The 16,062-nt window shown below is 44.0% G+C and overlaps 1 protein-coding gene across 1 annotated transcript in view; it reads left to right on the forward strand.

Moving 5' to 3' along the window:
• Positions 1-16,062, forward strand: part of PLXND1 (plexin D1) — a 72,093-nt gene that overhangs the window by 16,727 nt on the left and 39,304 nt on the right. The window contains 5 exon segments of the mRNA XM_075183711.1: positions 6,836-7,012; positions 11,710-11,841; positions 12,044-12,144; positions 14,454-14,586; positions 15,852-16,032. Of these exon segments, the coding sequence (XP_075039812.1) occupies positions 6,836-7,012; positions 11,710-11,841; positions 12,044-12,144; positions 14,454-14,586; positions 15,852-16,032 (724 nt within the window).

Genomic DNA, 16,062 nt, shown 5'->3' on the forward strand with positions numbered 1-16,062 from the left:
GTAGTGCAACTTAAAAAAGTAGGTGTACCTACAAATATTTTGGGAAGTGAAGCTATTGTCTTCTGTTATCAGTTATATTCGGACTCTAATGTAGGCATGACTGTCAGGGCCTGCTGGAAGTTGTAGTTCCACATCCAGTATATAAATCCTTTCCCAATATCTTGGACAAGTCCCTGAATATTGTACACATATATTTGTCTGTAACTAGAAGCTCTTTGTTATAAGACAACTTACTCTTAGCACTTAATGGTTCTATACAGGGGAAGTGTCTGTGGTCATTATGGTTTTGCAGTGAAGGGGTTAATGGGATCACTGTGTCACCTGTCACTTGGCTCTTTATGTCCCATCTTGTCAGCACCTCCTAATCCCACTCTGAACGCTTTGAAAACACAAGTGGGGAGAGCAGTAGAGGGATCAGGGCGATGATTAGTTCTCTTACCATAGGGATCAGATTCGGGAGGCAGACCCCTGACAGTCACATGGGAGGAGGACAAGACAAGGGCAGGAGGGGTGTCAGGTTCCCCTGTTGGGGTTACAGGGCAGGCGGTAGACAGAACGCTGGAATCTCAACAGGGAAGTCTGATGGATACATGGAAATACTGTATCACATATGCTGCGGGTTATCAATAAGATAACGTGCGGATACCTGTGTATTAGTAGCAGGAAAAGGGTTATGTCCTGATGTCTGTGTATTAGGAGGAGGGAGAGGTCAGTGTGTCCTGATGTCTGTGTATTAGGAGGAGGGAGAGGTCAGTGTGTCCTGATGTCTGTGTATTAGGAGGAGGGGAGAGGTCAGTGTGTCCTGATGTCTGTGTATTAGGAGGGAGAGGTCAGTGTATACTGATGTCTGTGTATTAGGAGGAGGGAGAGGTCAGTGTCCTGATGTGTGTGTATTAGGAGGAGAGGAGAGGTCAGTGTGTCCTGATGTCTGTGTATTAGGAGGAGGGAGAGGTCAGTGTGTCCTGATGTCTGTGTATTAGGAGGAGGGAGAGGTCAGTGTCCTGATGTGTGTGTATTAGGAGGAGAGGAGAGGTCAGTGTGCCCTGATGTCTGTGTATTAGGAGGAGGGGAGAGGTCTGTGTCCTGATGTCTGTGTATTAGGAGGAGGGGAGAGGTCAGTGTATCCTGATGTCTGTGTATTAGGAGAAGGGGAGAGGTCAGTGTGTCCTGATGTCTGTGTATTAGGAGGAGGGAGAGGTCAGTGTCCTGATGTCTGTGTATTAGGAGGAGGGAGAGGTCAGTGTCCTGATGTCTGTGTATTAGGAGAAGGGGAGAAGTCAGTGTGTCCTGATGTCTGTGTATTAGGAGGAGAGGAGAGGTCAGTGTATCCTGATGCCTGTGTTTTAGGAGAGGAGAGGTCAGTGTGTACTGATGTCTGTGTATTAGGAGGGGAGAGGTCAGTGTGTACTGATGTCTGTGTATTAGGACGAGGGAGAGGTCAGTGTGTCCTGATGTCTGTGTATTAGGAGGTTGGGAGAGGTCAGTGTATCCTGATGCCTGTGTTTTAGGAGAGGAGAGGTCAGTGTGTCCTGATGTCTGTGTATTAGGAGGAGAGGAGAGGTCAGTGTGTACTGATGTCTGTGTATTAGGAGGAGAGGAGAGGTCAGTGTATCCTGATGCCTGTGTTTTAGGAGAGGAGAGGTCAGTGTGTCCTGATGTCTGTGTATTAGGAGGAGAGGAGAGGTCAGTGTGTACTGATGTCTGTGTATTAGGAGGGGAGAGGTCAGTGTGTACTGATGTCTGTGTATTAGGACGAGGGAGAGGTCAGTGTGTCCTGATGTCTGTGTATTAGGAGGTTGGGAGAGGTCAGTATGTCCTGATATCTGTGTATTAGGAAGAGGGAAAAGTTCTGTGTCCTGATGTCTGTGTATTAGGAGGAAGAGAATGAATGATTTATCTAATATTTATATACCTAAAATGTAGCAAGTGAGACTCTATCCAATCAGGAAACTATATACGGAGTGATACAATGTATAATATTACCATACTGAGCGAAGTGCCTTACAGTTTATCCTGCCAGACAGAACCTATTATCACACCAGCCTGTGCCAAACACATTATACCAGCTTGTGCCCATATGCAAATACTAACCCTGCCCACATATATTATACCAGCCAAACCTACATATCAAACTGTAATGCCAGATGCCACGACCAGCTCTGTTATTGGGAAGTGATACATTTATGCTGTGATCTGTCGGATGGATACATTGTATCCTCACAGACCCTGTAGTCGCACCTGCTGGGATTCTGCACTGTGTAAGGTTAATGTCAGATGTCACCTGTTGAATGTGACAAAAGACAGAGCTTCCAGGCACCTGTGCAAATTGTCAGCTGTTCCCAGCTGCTGATAACGTGTGAACGGCAGCGTCAGGCTTCCTGGAACCATCACTCGGTGCCTCTGAATCCATCTCTCTGCCGCTGTCCTGACACTAATCTAATGAGCGCTGATAAAGAGCCTGATAGTGGCCGAGTACATGATCATGTTCTCTGCAGAGTGTCATCTGCCAGAGCCCTGCAGCTCCTATACCCAGCAGCCCCGTGGCAGAGTGTCCTGTGGATCAGACAACCACCTGGGTCTGATAACCGGGTGCAGCTGGGTCTGGTCACCATATGGATCTGTAGGTTTGGTTACAGTATCACTTCAGGTCCTGTTCACGTTGATGCAAATAAAACCAATGCAGATACGAGTCAAATCAGGTATAGATGTGTTAAAATAATATGTTATCTTTACATGTGTTTCGGTGCTGGTTGCTGTGTTCTCCTCCCTCGTCCAGTTTAGAGCTCAATGATTTGTGGTATCAGTGACTCCTACGTCAAATGTCCCTGGAGTCTTTTTTTGTGAATCAGGTTCTGCTATTTGCAGATAATGATTCAGTTTGGATCTTTGAAAAATAGTTAAAAATAACTAAACGCGTTTCGCTGCTAGCTTTACAGGATTCACCCCACGCACCCACACACAACGCTGGACTAAAAGGTGTCACCCAACTAATAGAATCATACAGACAACACTACTTATATTGTGGTGACAAGGGACATGGGTTATCATTAAGAGGACAACATCACGGGTCCTTCCCCTTGTACTGGCATGGCAGCCCTCCTAGTAATTAAGAAGAGGGATCCCCCTACACCTTGTTATAAGATGGGTAGAGGGAAAGCCTGGGCAGCATGGTGGCTCACGTGGTTAGCACTTCTGCCTCACAGCACTGGGTCATGAGTTCGATTCCCAACCATGGCCTTATCTGTGTGGCGTTTGTATGTTCCCCCCATGTTTGCGTGGGTTTCCTCCTGGTGCTCTGGTTTCCTCCCACACTCCAAAAACATACTGGTAGGTTAATTGGCTGCTATCAAATTGACCCCGGTCTGTCTCTGTGTGTATATTAGGGAATTTAGACTGTAAGCTCTAATGGGGCAGGGACTGATGTGAGTGAGTTCTCTGTACAGCGCTGCGGAATCAGTGGCGCTATATAAATAAATGGTGATGATGATGATGAATGTAGCCCCCGCCTCTAAGGCAGAAACCTCTACATAATGTATATTATTTTAGACTAGGTGGTGTCTCATTGTAACCTTCACTTATTAGGGTAACCTCACCCATTGTCCTGTCTCCGCAGCCTTTGTCTCTCATCGCCCGGTGCGTTTCTAAGCCGACATTGATCTCTCGCCTCCTCTCTCTTTGTTTCGCTGGCAGGGTCTGCGAACAGCTGTGAGGATATGGGGGATGTATTACAGCAAATCTGTGTAATAACTCCAGCTATGTATTCACACAACTGGAAACATCTGTGGCTGGGAATCCTGAAAAGCGCAGTGTGTGGGGAAACATGTGCAGACAGCAGGAATATACACACATTACCGGGCGTACGAGCCCTGCCAGCATTCCTTCTCTCCCATACCCAGGGGTCGGAGATCCAGGATAATCTCTGTCTGAGCCAGCATAGGAAAAACAACCATACCTAACCAAAATAATCCTCTCAGGGTATGTTGTGTAACCGCCACTGGGCTTGGATAGATGCTTAATGCAGGCTCACGGAGGAGGCAGCCATTTTGTGCGCCAAACCAATGTTTATGAAACTGTCTCATGGCTCAGTGATGTCACAGGTCCCGAGTGATGTGATAGGGTAAATATTGATTGGCTCAGCCCACAAAATGGCTGCCTCTATGGCAGGGCCGTAACTAGGGCTGTACGAGAGGAGCAACCGCCCAGGGTGCATTGCAGAAGGGAGGGGGGCGCAGTTTATGAATATTTTAGGTTAATTGGTTAAAATTGAAGGCTAGGGGAGGGGGGGAGGCAGTTTTCCTTCTCGCTCCAGCTGCTAAAATTTAAAGTTCCGGCTCTGCTCTATTGGGTGTGGAAGAGCTGGTTAGTGTATATTGATATCTCACGGTCATTGCTGACAGCACATTGATCTCCTCACCAATGGGAACTGCTGATGCTGCGCCATCACATGATCACAGTGGTTCATTTGCATACCCTCCAACTGACCTGTTTTGAGAGGGACAATTGCGATTTGCATACTTCTAAAGGGGCAGAGCTTCCTAACAAGTGGGTGGAGCATCACACAAGTGGGCGGATCTTCACAGAAAGTGGGCATGGTTGGTTGAAAAGTGGGCATGTTTGGCTGAATCAGGCACAGTGTGAGGGCAAATGTGAGTGGGGCTTATTTTGTCCTGATTTTGCATTTATAATTATTGGGAGGTGTTAATTTGAGTTATAGAAAAGATGGGAAGTCCGGGTTTCATAAGTGGGGTAGGACACGATAGTAAGCTCTGTAGCGTTGAAAATCCAGTATTTAAAATACTAGGTTGGGAATTGTATTAAAGTATAATTCAGCCGCTGGCAGACAAAGCCTAGTGCAATTTTTGGGGGATTTCCACATACCAACCTAGGCTGGTAGCACTAGAGCTGGTTTGTCTGTTTAAGGGGGTGGTCTGCTCACCAGTTTTCTTTTTACAGCGTTTGCAAACGCTAATGATCGATATCCCTCGTTCGCCTCTCTAGGCGTTGAGAGCTGCGGCGATAAGAGACCGCTCGGTCTCCCTACTCCTTGTTTACTGCAGAAAAGCGCATTTTGCGCTTCTGTTTTCGAACTCTATTTACTCGCCTTCGCGTTTAACATGCTGTGTCGCTGTCATCTCCCTAACGCCGGTGGGTAACCAGCCTAAAAGTTGGCCCCTCACATTCCCAGTTAGTTTGTTGGCCCCATCACCACAACATGGACCATCAAATATTTTAATCAGAACATCCTATTAATTGTTAACACTAATTTTTGCAAAGAAAAATAACAGTGATTTGTGATTAATCAGCAAAAATGAATTGGCTGAAACTGTATTTGCTTTAGGATTGGACTGTATGGCACCATTGTGCGTTATACAAACTGACGGCTGTGTATGAAAGTGTTTGTTCCCGGAGAGACAAATGTTTAGTATAATTGTCAGGAACTTTTTTAACAACTAGTAATTTTACAAATCCTGGAGACCCTAATCCGCGACAACGGTCCGAGCATTAAACCATCGGAGACTTGGGAATCCTACAGCATAACATGATGGAATTTTCTAAATTTAGTCTAAACGCTTCCCATGGCTGAGAGAGAAAAGGGGGAGTTAAGGGGGGGCTGCATCCTGATTACAGAAATACCATATGTCAGAAGAGCTGGATCTCACTAAAAAATCAGGAGGTACAATTGGAGAAATTTTAGGTGTGTTCACTTTATCAGGTGATCATGTCACATGATCCCAAACTGACAGGTCTGCAGCAAAGTGCTACACATGTACACTGTTTCCTGTGCACCATGTGTATTTCATGTGTGTTTAGTGTTTAAGGCAGCTCTGGCCAAACCTATTTTAGTGTCTTGATCAACGGATAAATCAGGAACACTTTGTAAAAATGGATCTGCCTATAACCTGACTATAACCTTTCACTTCATTCAATTCCCTCTTCCTGTCTATCTCCTATAATACTGCAAAGTTTAATCTAATTTAATTTCTTTATCACCACATCCCTCTGTGCTTCTCAGCTGTGTCTTTATACCATCAGGCAGAGCGACTTAGTTTTTACCGTCCTAGGATATATCACAAAGCTGATTTGTGGGCACAATGGTATCTGATATTGCCAGCAGAGCAGAGCACGGTCACAGCCCGGGGCAATTAAATGAAAGCACTCTGCAGGATGATGTAAACACAGGGTTTGAAAGCACAGGAAGATAAATATATGCTTGTAGTGATAACAGCCTGGGGGTATTGACAAATCAGTAAGTTCCCATCATTTGTAGATTGATACATTGAGTTGTATGTGGTTTGATGGGACAGTGTGTGTGTCTGATATCTTGCAGTAGGACGGGTGGATCTTTTAAGAAAAGTATTTTTATATCAAGTTTTATGCGTGTAGAACACTCACAGGAGGGGGATGGGGGGGGGAAGCTGAACCATTTTGGCTTTATCCCAGATAAAAGTTTTTTGCAATTATTCCCAGACTCCAGACAGAAACAATTATCCGACAATTATTCAACACCACACTCAGTGAATTTGGGGGGACTCTGGCACCCACAGGGTTAATGGCCGCATTCTTTGACCTTTTGGCTGAAATTGCTGATTTATGCTGTGATAGAAACGACATATTTCATCTTTTCCTGATGCACATTGTGATAACATTGAACGTTTTACCCCCCTGAGACCTTCTAGTGTGCGATGAGGCACTTAGATCTAGTGCTCCATTAAATAGTCTGAGAGTATAATGCCAGCCATTGCTTATAATAAGTGCGTTGTGTGTGTCTGAGTGCCCTGCGCGGTTTGCTTTGCCCACTTCCCGTGTCTCACACTGGTCTCTCTATTCTTCACAGCTGCAGGAAGAGCAGTTGGACTGTGGAGCCGCCCATCTCCAGCACCCGCTGGCTATCAGTCAGTCTCTGTCTGCCACGCCGCTCTTCAAGGCTGTGGGCTTGACCTCCGTGGCGGTGGCCAATATCAGTGGCTACACAGTGGCGTTTTTGGGCACCTCCAGCGGCCGACTCCTGAAGGTAATTCAGAGGACTGTAACCTGTTTAAAAAAATAAATAAATAAAAAGGACAGAAAAATAACACTTTGTTTTTATTCCCAGTAATGAATGGCAGATACATATAATATAGGGTTAAATATACCGCCCCAGCTTTCCCTGGTTTCATATCTCTGTTTAGTCCATTTCATAGCCCACCGACACTTCCAACGCACATATCGCCACCATAGAGAGGAAAGGGGGCAGCCTACGAACACTATATCACTTATACATTAAAATGCAGCCTATCCATTCACAATGAGCTGCTGACATCACTGAGGCATGAGGCACAAAATAGCTTTCCCTCTCTTGTGCCTCATGCCTCACTGGTGTCACAGACTAGTGCAGGGTTTCCCAAATCCAGTCCTCAGGGACCCCTAGAAGTGCAGGTTTTCCATATCTCCCTGCTGGAGCACAGGTGTAATCATTACTGACTGACACAATGTAACAGATACACAGGTGGTATAATCATTACTGACTGACACAATGTAACAGATACACAGGTGGTGTAATCATTACTGACTGACACAATGTAACAGATACACAGGTGTAATCATTACTGACTGATACAATGTAACAGATACACAGCTGTAATCATTACTGACTGACACAATGTAACAGATACACAGGTGTAATCATTACTGACTGATACAATGTAACAGATCCACAGGTGTTGTAATCATTACTGACTGATACAATGTAACAGATCCACAGGTGGTGTAATCATTACTGACTGATACAATGTAATAGACCCATAGGTGGTGTAATCATTACTGACTGATACATTGTAACATATCCACAGGTGGTGTAATCATTACTGACTGATACAATGTAACAGATACACAGGTGGTGTAATCATTACTGACTGATACAATGTAACAGATCCACAGATGGTGTAATCATTACTGACTGATACAATGTAACAGATACACAGGTGGTGTAATCATTACTGACTGATACAATGTAACAGATACACAGGTGGTGTAATCATTACTGACTGATACAATGTAACAGATACACAGGTGGTGTAATCATTACTGACTGATACAATGTAACAGATCATTACTGACTGATGCAATGTAATAGATCCACAGGTGGTAGAATTATGTCACTGGTCACCTGGAGAACCTGCCCTGTTCCCTTGAGGACTGGATTTGGGAACCGCTGAGCTAGTAAATTGATAGGCTGAATTAAAATTAATTTTAGTCCATCCCTCACATACTTATCAATACGTGAATAATTTCTAGTAACACTTTGCTGGTGCATGTAATTATATGGTGCACTATAACCTCCATCTTATCATGTTTACTGAAGTTCATTTTAATTTCCTTTTTATTTGCATTCTAAACATCCCTATTTAAAAAATATTAACTGCATCCACAAAACATCTATGCTGCATTCAGCTGTAGAATGGGGCGCATCACTGCGGCTCGCCCCAATTTCAGCAACGAGCACCCAAACCTCTCCAGCTTCTTCCACCAGAGAGAGCAAAATGTTCTTCACCTGCACGTTCTGCCATCTTAGCACTTTAACGGGTGAAAGTCGAGCTGAAAAATATTTGTTTCACAGTTCACACATTACATTTATTGAATTCTTTGGTGACTTCCACCATCCACATAACCTACAGGCTACATAACACCACCCTTATCTGAGCTGACACATAGTACAAGTATTAGGAGCAGATAGAAGACACTTAAAGCTGATTTTCTGAAAGTATCTCGATGTAACTGTTGTAATCTCAGCATCTGCTGCTCTTGTTGTCAGTCTCACCTTTACCTTGTGAATATGCAGTGATTACACCTCCCAGATGCTGGGTCTATATTTTGCTGCACATGTATCTTTCTACCTTCGCTGTGAGAGCTACAGACAGAGCAGACTTTATACATGTACTACACCGCCTTTTATCAGCCTGTCATATGACTGAGGATGGGGGCAGTGAAACCACAACAATCCTAAAAATTTTACCATGCCCTCTTCTATCTGGGGTGACCGGTACCAAGTGTCCTGCCAGCTTTGTGCCAGGAAGATGGAGGGGTACATTTGCAAAGAGCAGGACATTTGCTGAGTAACATATATAGATATGTGCAGTTAAAATCATACTTGCCAACTCTCCATGAATGTCAGGGAGACTCCCTGAAATAGGGGTGATCTCCCTCACTCCCTGAAGAGTCTGGCATTCTCCCTGATGCTGAGCCAGTACAAGACGTGGTTGGCTTCGCCATCTGTGGCATGATGACACAGTTCAGAAATTGTGTCCTATGTCCATGTATTGATGTCTATGGAGGTGGCCATTTTCATGGAGACCAAGATTTAATGAAAGACTGACAGGTAAGACAACATGACTTCAGTAATGGAGACAGAAACGTTAAAGACACTTCAGTCTCTAGAGATTCAGGGACACCTCCCGGGTCTCGCCCCCGCAATAGATAAGTGGCGGGGTCTTAATGACGCAAATATCGCTTCATCTTAGCCCAAATGATGCGATTCGTCAAGCCCCGCCCCCGCACACCCACCTTACCGGGGACCTTCCTGAAAATCACAAATGGACTTTTTTTTTTAAAATGACCGTTGTACTGATTTCACCGGCATTGAGGAAGTGTCGCTGTTCGTTCTAAAAACCAGGAATAAGAATGCCTTCCAAATATGCCCAATCTCCCCCCCTTTCTCATTATATAAACACCTTGTCTGGCAAAACAAGATCTTGTTTTTGTAGATTGGTGCACAGTCCACGTGAGTCCTGAACCAGTGTGTAATGCCAATCCCACCAGATCCCACCAGATCCCACCAGCATCACCAGCAATATCTGCTCACTGCACAATGGATGCCGTGTTGTCGGCCGCTACTCTTTGCTCTCTCCTTTAAAAATAATATGATATGAGCTGCTACAAGTTTGTCAACCCCCCTCCTAAATATTGGTCCTGTATATTCTCCCCCCTACCTAGTCCCCGTCTATCTTACTACTAAAATTATCTTTAAACCTTAAAAGTTGTTCGTACATATTCACCCCTTGGTTCCTGGTGGCTGTTGCTATTTATACCCTGTTTCTTATTTTATGTTTTGGGGATCTGGATACATTGTAATATTATGTATTTGTCATTTGACGCTTTCTGTGTTATCGTTTGATTGCCTTGTTACCTGTAATCTTTTTGACAGCTCAATTCTAAAAGTAATAATATGATAATATAGTATTAATATATTTTACATAATAATATAATTTAATGAGGTTGCAATAGCACTTGTTGGTCCCTTGCACTGCCACTGTGACCTTTAATACTATCTTATTTGGGGTGATTATTTAGTAAGACGTCTTCTGACTAGGTCACAGCCGGGCCTGGGCATCCTCACAGCCGGGCCTGGAGAACCTTTGGTTCTCCTGGTGTTGTGAAACTACAAGTCTCAGCATACCCTGCCAGATAATGGCTGGTAAAGCATGCTGGGACTTGTAGTTGTACAACCCCTGGAGAGCCGCAGGTTGGACTGGAAGATGTTTGAGGCTCCACACGTCAAAGGTCTTCCAGGATTTGTCCTTCAGTCCACGGTATTTAATCCTGTTGAACGTTGACTGTTTTTGGTTGTTTCTATTATACCTAAGACTGGACCTGTCCACACGTGGTCACTCATCGGTTTGTCGTGTTAAATCCATCTGATAATTGTTGAATATAAGCTTTCTGCTATCTGCAGAGATCGCTCCCTCTCCCCCCACCCTCGGCTCACACGTTACTAATCCAATTCCACAGCAGTTACCTACTTAGTCAGACCTGTAACCTCCCTTTATTAGTGTGTAATTGAGATCTGTGTTCCTGGGAGAGGCTGCGATAAAGCATTAACAGCCGGAATGAAAGCTTCCCCTAGATCTAATCCTCGGGAGAGGACGTGTCCAACGATTGGTCATCAGGGATCCGGGACGCTCTCTATTCCATCTCACACCTCACTCCCCGGTGCCTCTGTGCCCGGATTCATGTGCCCACTAACGTCATACACAAACCCGTGCAAATGAAAGGACACTAATTGAGGTTGCACAATGCTACCTCATTTTATATTGTTGGGGGGAGAGAATTCTTTATTGTAAATTTCCCAAATGGCTGTGAAAACGAGAATGAGGAATCCGAGGTTACGAGCTAAAGATAATGAATGAGAAAAAGAGATGGGAGAGGAGGAGGTGGGGTGCGATTTTGGGAAATGGTTTAATGGAATTTCCTCAGTGGTCCCAGACTGTTGTTTTATTGTGGCATTTAAGCTGCTCCTTCTGGAGCTTAACCCTTCGTCTGCCTTGGATTTGCAAGTCCTGATGAGTGTAACATGTACTGCGTGCTTAAAGTCTAGATAAAGCCACAATGAATCATAGGCCGTTTATTACTGAGCTGATTAATATACTTCTAGAGTGTTTCTGTGTTAGTTTCTCACGTTAGAAGGAAGGTCCTTCTCCGTATGAACAAGCGGAGTGTGACTGACAGGCTTGCAAACTTGCTCTGCAAAATGTGATTGGTGGACTGCTACACAGAGGCCAGTGATGTCATGGCAGCTTACCAGACCTGAGTGTCAGATTTTTGACTTGTATCTGATTTCATTAGGACAACAACATGGCAGCTGCTCGTCTCACTAAATCCAGATACAAAGAATCCTATATTTGCTATATCTATCATGTTATTTTATATGTGATGGATGTTTTGTTGCGTCCACAGATTAACCTCAACGGCACCATGAACGTTGTGAGCAAACAGTCGATCCTGATAGCCCGCGGACAGCCGGTCCACCACATTATGCAGTTTAACCCTGTCAATCCCGCCAACCTCTACGTGATGACATCACACCAGGTAACCTGTCACTCCCGGGCTTGCGGGTTTGGGCCTGGGGTCAATATAATGTTTGAGGCATAATTCTCGTTAATGGTTCAGTTTCTTGGACGCAGATGAGGTCACGGTGATGTTAATATCCATGTAAAATCCTGTGTTGCAAATATTTATATATTTCTGGGCCTGTCCTTTTATGTGTTCAAAATTCTTCTTCTTTTTCCAGCTGACCCAAGTGAAAGTTGCAGATTGTGACAAGTTCCAGACGTGCGCGGAGTGTCTGCAGGCCGCCGACGCCTACTGCGGATGGTGCGCCATGGAGGACAGGTCTGACGATCACTCTCTGGGTTCAGTTCAGGCTCCATCTCCTTAGACACGTGCATGGGTGTCATGTGGTCTATTTAATGGTCACCACCTTCTATCAATCATTTACTAAATATACTCTTCCCGTCTCTCCCAACAATGTCCCTATCCAAGATCATCTAGTTTCCATCATAGGTCTCCATCACCTGTCCTTATATCTCCTACAAGACCAGAGATAGACTATATATGGGTTGGATCTGTCAATAGCTCCTGGTCCTGACCTGTCAACCAGACAGCAAAGAGATAATGGGATCACAGAACATCATTTTTGATGTCATAAAATGAGGGCAATGATCTTGCTATTCTCATAGACCAGGGAACAGAGATTGACGTATGTTCTGATACACTCCAAGTGAGAAGACCGTAGTTTGCAGAAATATAGGTTCAAAAGAGTTCACGGTCAACATCGACTGGTGTATAATCGTGGTTAACGAGTCAAAGCTTGGTAGGAGAAGTGACACAAAGGAGCATCTGTCTTGCCTATGTCCACAGCGCTGGTTTTTAACCCTGTCCTTGTGATCCCCCCAAAACAGACAAAAATATGCTATTTCACTTTACCAGGAGCGAAGATGTACTTATTATTAGACTGGAAAATCTGTAAGGAGATCTAGAAAACATGCACCTGTCAATCATTTCTCTTGTTAAGTCGCTTTTCAGCCCCATTTCCTCCCATTACTGTGAATAGGTGAAACGTTGCCTGGGGATTTCTTATTTGAACCACCTCCAGAGATAGCCAAACTGGAGATTGCTTGGACTTGTGGTTCCACAGTTAAACTGTATCCCCGGTATGTTCTATTATACGTTGTCTCCACCAAGACAACTGATAATGATCCTCTATCTACCATTCTCTACATTCTGAATAACCCACAAATCCCTTCCATTCATTGGGGGGTATTCAATTGTTAGCGAGATGTTTTTTTCTCCCCGCCGTGTAAAAAAAATAAAAATCTCCCGCGGGTTTTTGACGGCAATAGCGACCGTTTTGAGTTAGCGCAGCAGGAAAACTCGTGTAGTTCAATTGAAAAAGAGGGAACGCTGCCCTTGCGCGTTAAACATTGTGTTTGCGAGATTTTAGGGGAGTGAAGGGGAGTTTTAACGCGGTCATGTATAACACACAAAAAAGGTTTTGCATACATTTCCATACATTAGATTGCATTACACATTGATAATACCTACATTACAGTACTTTCTTTAGCATATTTTTTAATTGAACTATTTTTTACCATACAATCATCTATACCATATCAAAACACATTACTGCATTCATATTTGTGCCAAAAACATACATAGATATAATTAGTTAATGATTTTATTTTATTTTTGTTTTATTTTAATTTTTTTGTTTCGTTATTTTTTCACAGGAAAATCAACTTACACAAGTTAGGCATTAGTGATAAACATAAGTTTAACTTTTTTTCCACATTATTACATGATTTCAAAGGTTTTTTTATTTTTAACACACCCCAAAGAGGTGCGAGATAAAACAGCATATTTTCCTGTTTAACGCGCCGCGTTAAAAAACAATTAAATAGCTTTTAACGTGGCTGCCTCTCGCACACCCTATACTTTCAATAGACCTTCTACTGGAGCGCGAGAGGACCGTTTTATGAAGAAAAAAACTTAGCGTTAAAAATGGAATTGAATCGCGGGTAATGTTATCCCGCTCGAAAATTATAAAAAACAGTGTTAAAATGACTTAACGCGGTCAAAAAAAAACAACTCGCTGACAATTGAATACCCCCCCCATTGTCTACTGTTCAGTGTCTGGTATCTCTCTATCCCCAGCTTCATCTTCAGGGGACTTAATTTGTCAGTTGTCATAAAACCCACTCACCTGATTGTAGACTATAAACTATTCACACGTTTTAAGCCACTGACAGTATCACATCGTCTCCATCCCATGTTCTCATTAACCGACTGAACATAAATATAAATCACTGTTGGAATTAAAATCTCGCTCTGATCCTTCCATCTGATTAATTAGGCGGGGGATTAATATATGCAGCTAACACCGATGTGAGTCTCGGATCCTGTCACTGACTTGTGAAGGTCACCGAGTGTCAGCTCTCTCCCGATACGCAGATAATTACTTATCACTATTCCCCATCAGGCCGCCGCGCTCTCATTAATGTCACATCGGCTTGCGTCTGTTAAACTTAGGACGTGTTTCGTGGTCTCTGCTTAGTCTGGTGCTCTAGAGGTTAAACCCCTGTCCCTGAATGATGTATTAGTATACAGCACAAGTCACACGTAACCCCCCGGTTGTCTTTCAGGTGCACCATGAAGCAGGAATGTCGGAATTCTGAGGATTCCAGGTTCTGGACCAGCCCTAATAGAGGGGTCACAAAACAATGCCCAGCAATGAAAATTATGCCTGACAAAATTGACTTTGCCTCAGATACCCAGGTAAGAACAGTACGTTATCCCTTTATCCTTACACAACTCTATATAAATCTAAGTATTATTATATTTACTTTCTATAGTCCCAAACTGAACATATTGATTTTAATTTTAACAAGTTAAAGATGTCAGTCCAGTGAAACAAGGCGTAAAGCGCAGGTCGTTCATTCTTTCTTTTGTTCGGTTATGTTATTACGCTACTTTGTATTCCGTTTATTCACGTAATCTTACCCTGCACATAGACAAACCGAGGGAAGGGGGGGGGGGGGGGGGGGGTTCCTAGTGCCTGGAAACCCCCCTCCAAGCTGGGGCACTGTATAATTGAGGTGGCTGGACCCTGCTCCCGCTTCACACGGTTCTGCTCGAAAAGAGAGAGCTGCACGCAGCATTGCCCATGTATATTATGGGGATAGAAAGAGTTGGAGAGCAGCCAAGCACTGTCTAATATTATAGCCACCCCCCCATGCATGCTGGTCACGCCCACTGGTGGCGTGATGTGGAAAACCCCCCCTCTACAAATCCTGTGTTTGCCCCTGCTGTGTTCTCTCCTTTTAAATCTAAAGTTTAGTTAGGTAAACTAAACAGAAAAAAACAAACAAATGCCAAAATTTTAAATTTAGGTTATAAAGAGGGGGAAAACTTGTGCCAGTCATGAAGGGGTTAAAAAAAATCTGTGTCCTTGCTCAATCCCCCACCCCACAAGAAAAACTACTTAATCTACTGCCAGTTCTTAAAAGGGTAATTCCACTCAAAATTTATTTTGCCTAATTAAAACCACAATGATTTACTGGAATAACTTGAAATAGGGCCTTTGCTTGTAATTGGCTGCTGAAAACTCAGAAACACTCTGTATGACACATTTAAGGAATTTTGCCCTTCCTTGGCAACATCTGTTTCCATGGAAACAATTCATGCAGTCCATAGTCTGTTTGATGAAGGTCATTTACGAAGCCTTCCACCAAACCCTGTGGCTTTGCAGCGGCAAGCTTCCCTCGTCCACCCAGCATACTCCAAGGTGCGCGCCTCCTCTCCGCTCTCAGGTGCCGCAAAGCAAAACGTGCGGCGCAAAGTGTGACGCAAAAAGAGGCCGCTGTGCAAAAGTGGCACATCAAAATTTTTTGTAGAGCGATGGTTGTTTCAGTGCTTGTATGACATATGACAGCAACTTGGTGTTGGCATGTTCCTATGGCTTAAATAAATCACTTCCATGTAACTAATCTAATTTTTTCAGACTGTAACACATAGTGATTTTCATCTTTCTTCCCCCACAGACAATCCTGCTCGAAATCACCGGGAATCTCCCCAGCCTAAGGCAAATGAAAGCGTCCTGTGACTACGGCGATGGGGTGCTCATGCCAGCGACTTTCGTGCCTCACGCCGATGCATCCCAACAATTTGCTCACTGCCCCTTCCTTCCAAGAGAGAAGTTCCCAGCATTCCCGGCAAACCAAGGTACGGTGCCCGCTCTGTCCGGAAGATTCT

This window comes from Mixophyes fleayi, chromosome 8 (genome assembly GCF_038048845.1).
Source record: "Mixophyes fleayi isolate aMixFle1 chromosome 8, aMixFle1.hap1, whole genome shotgun sequence".
NCBI lineage: Eukaryota > Metazoa > Chordata > Amphibia > Anura > Limnodynastidae > Mixophyes > Mixophyes fleayi.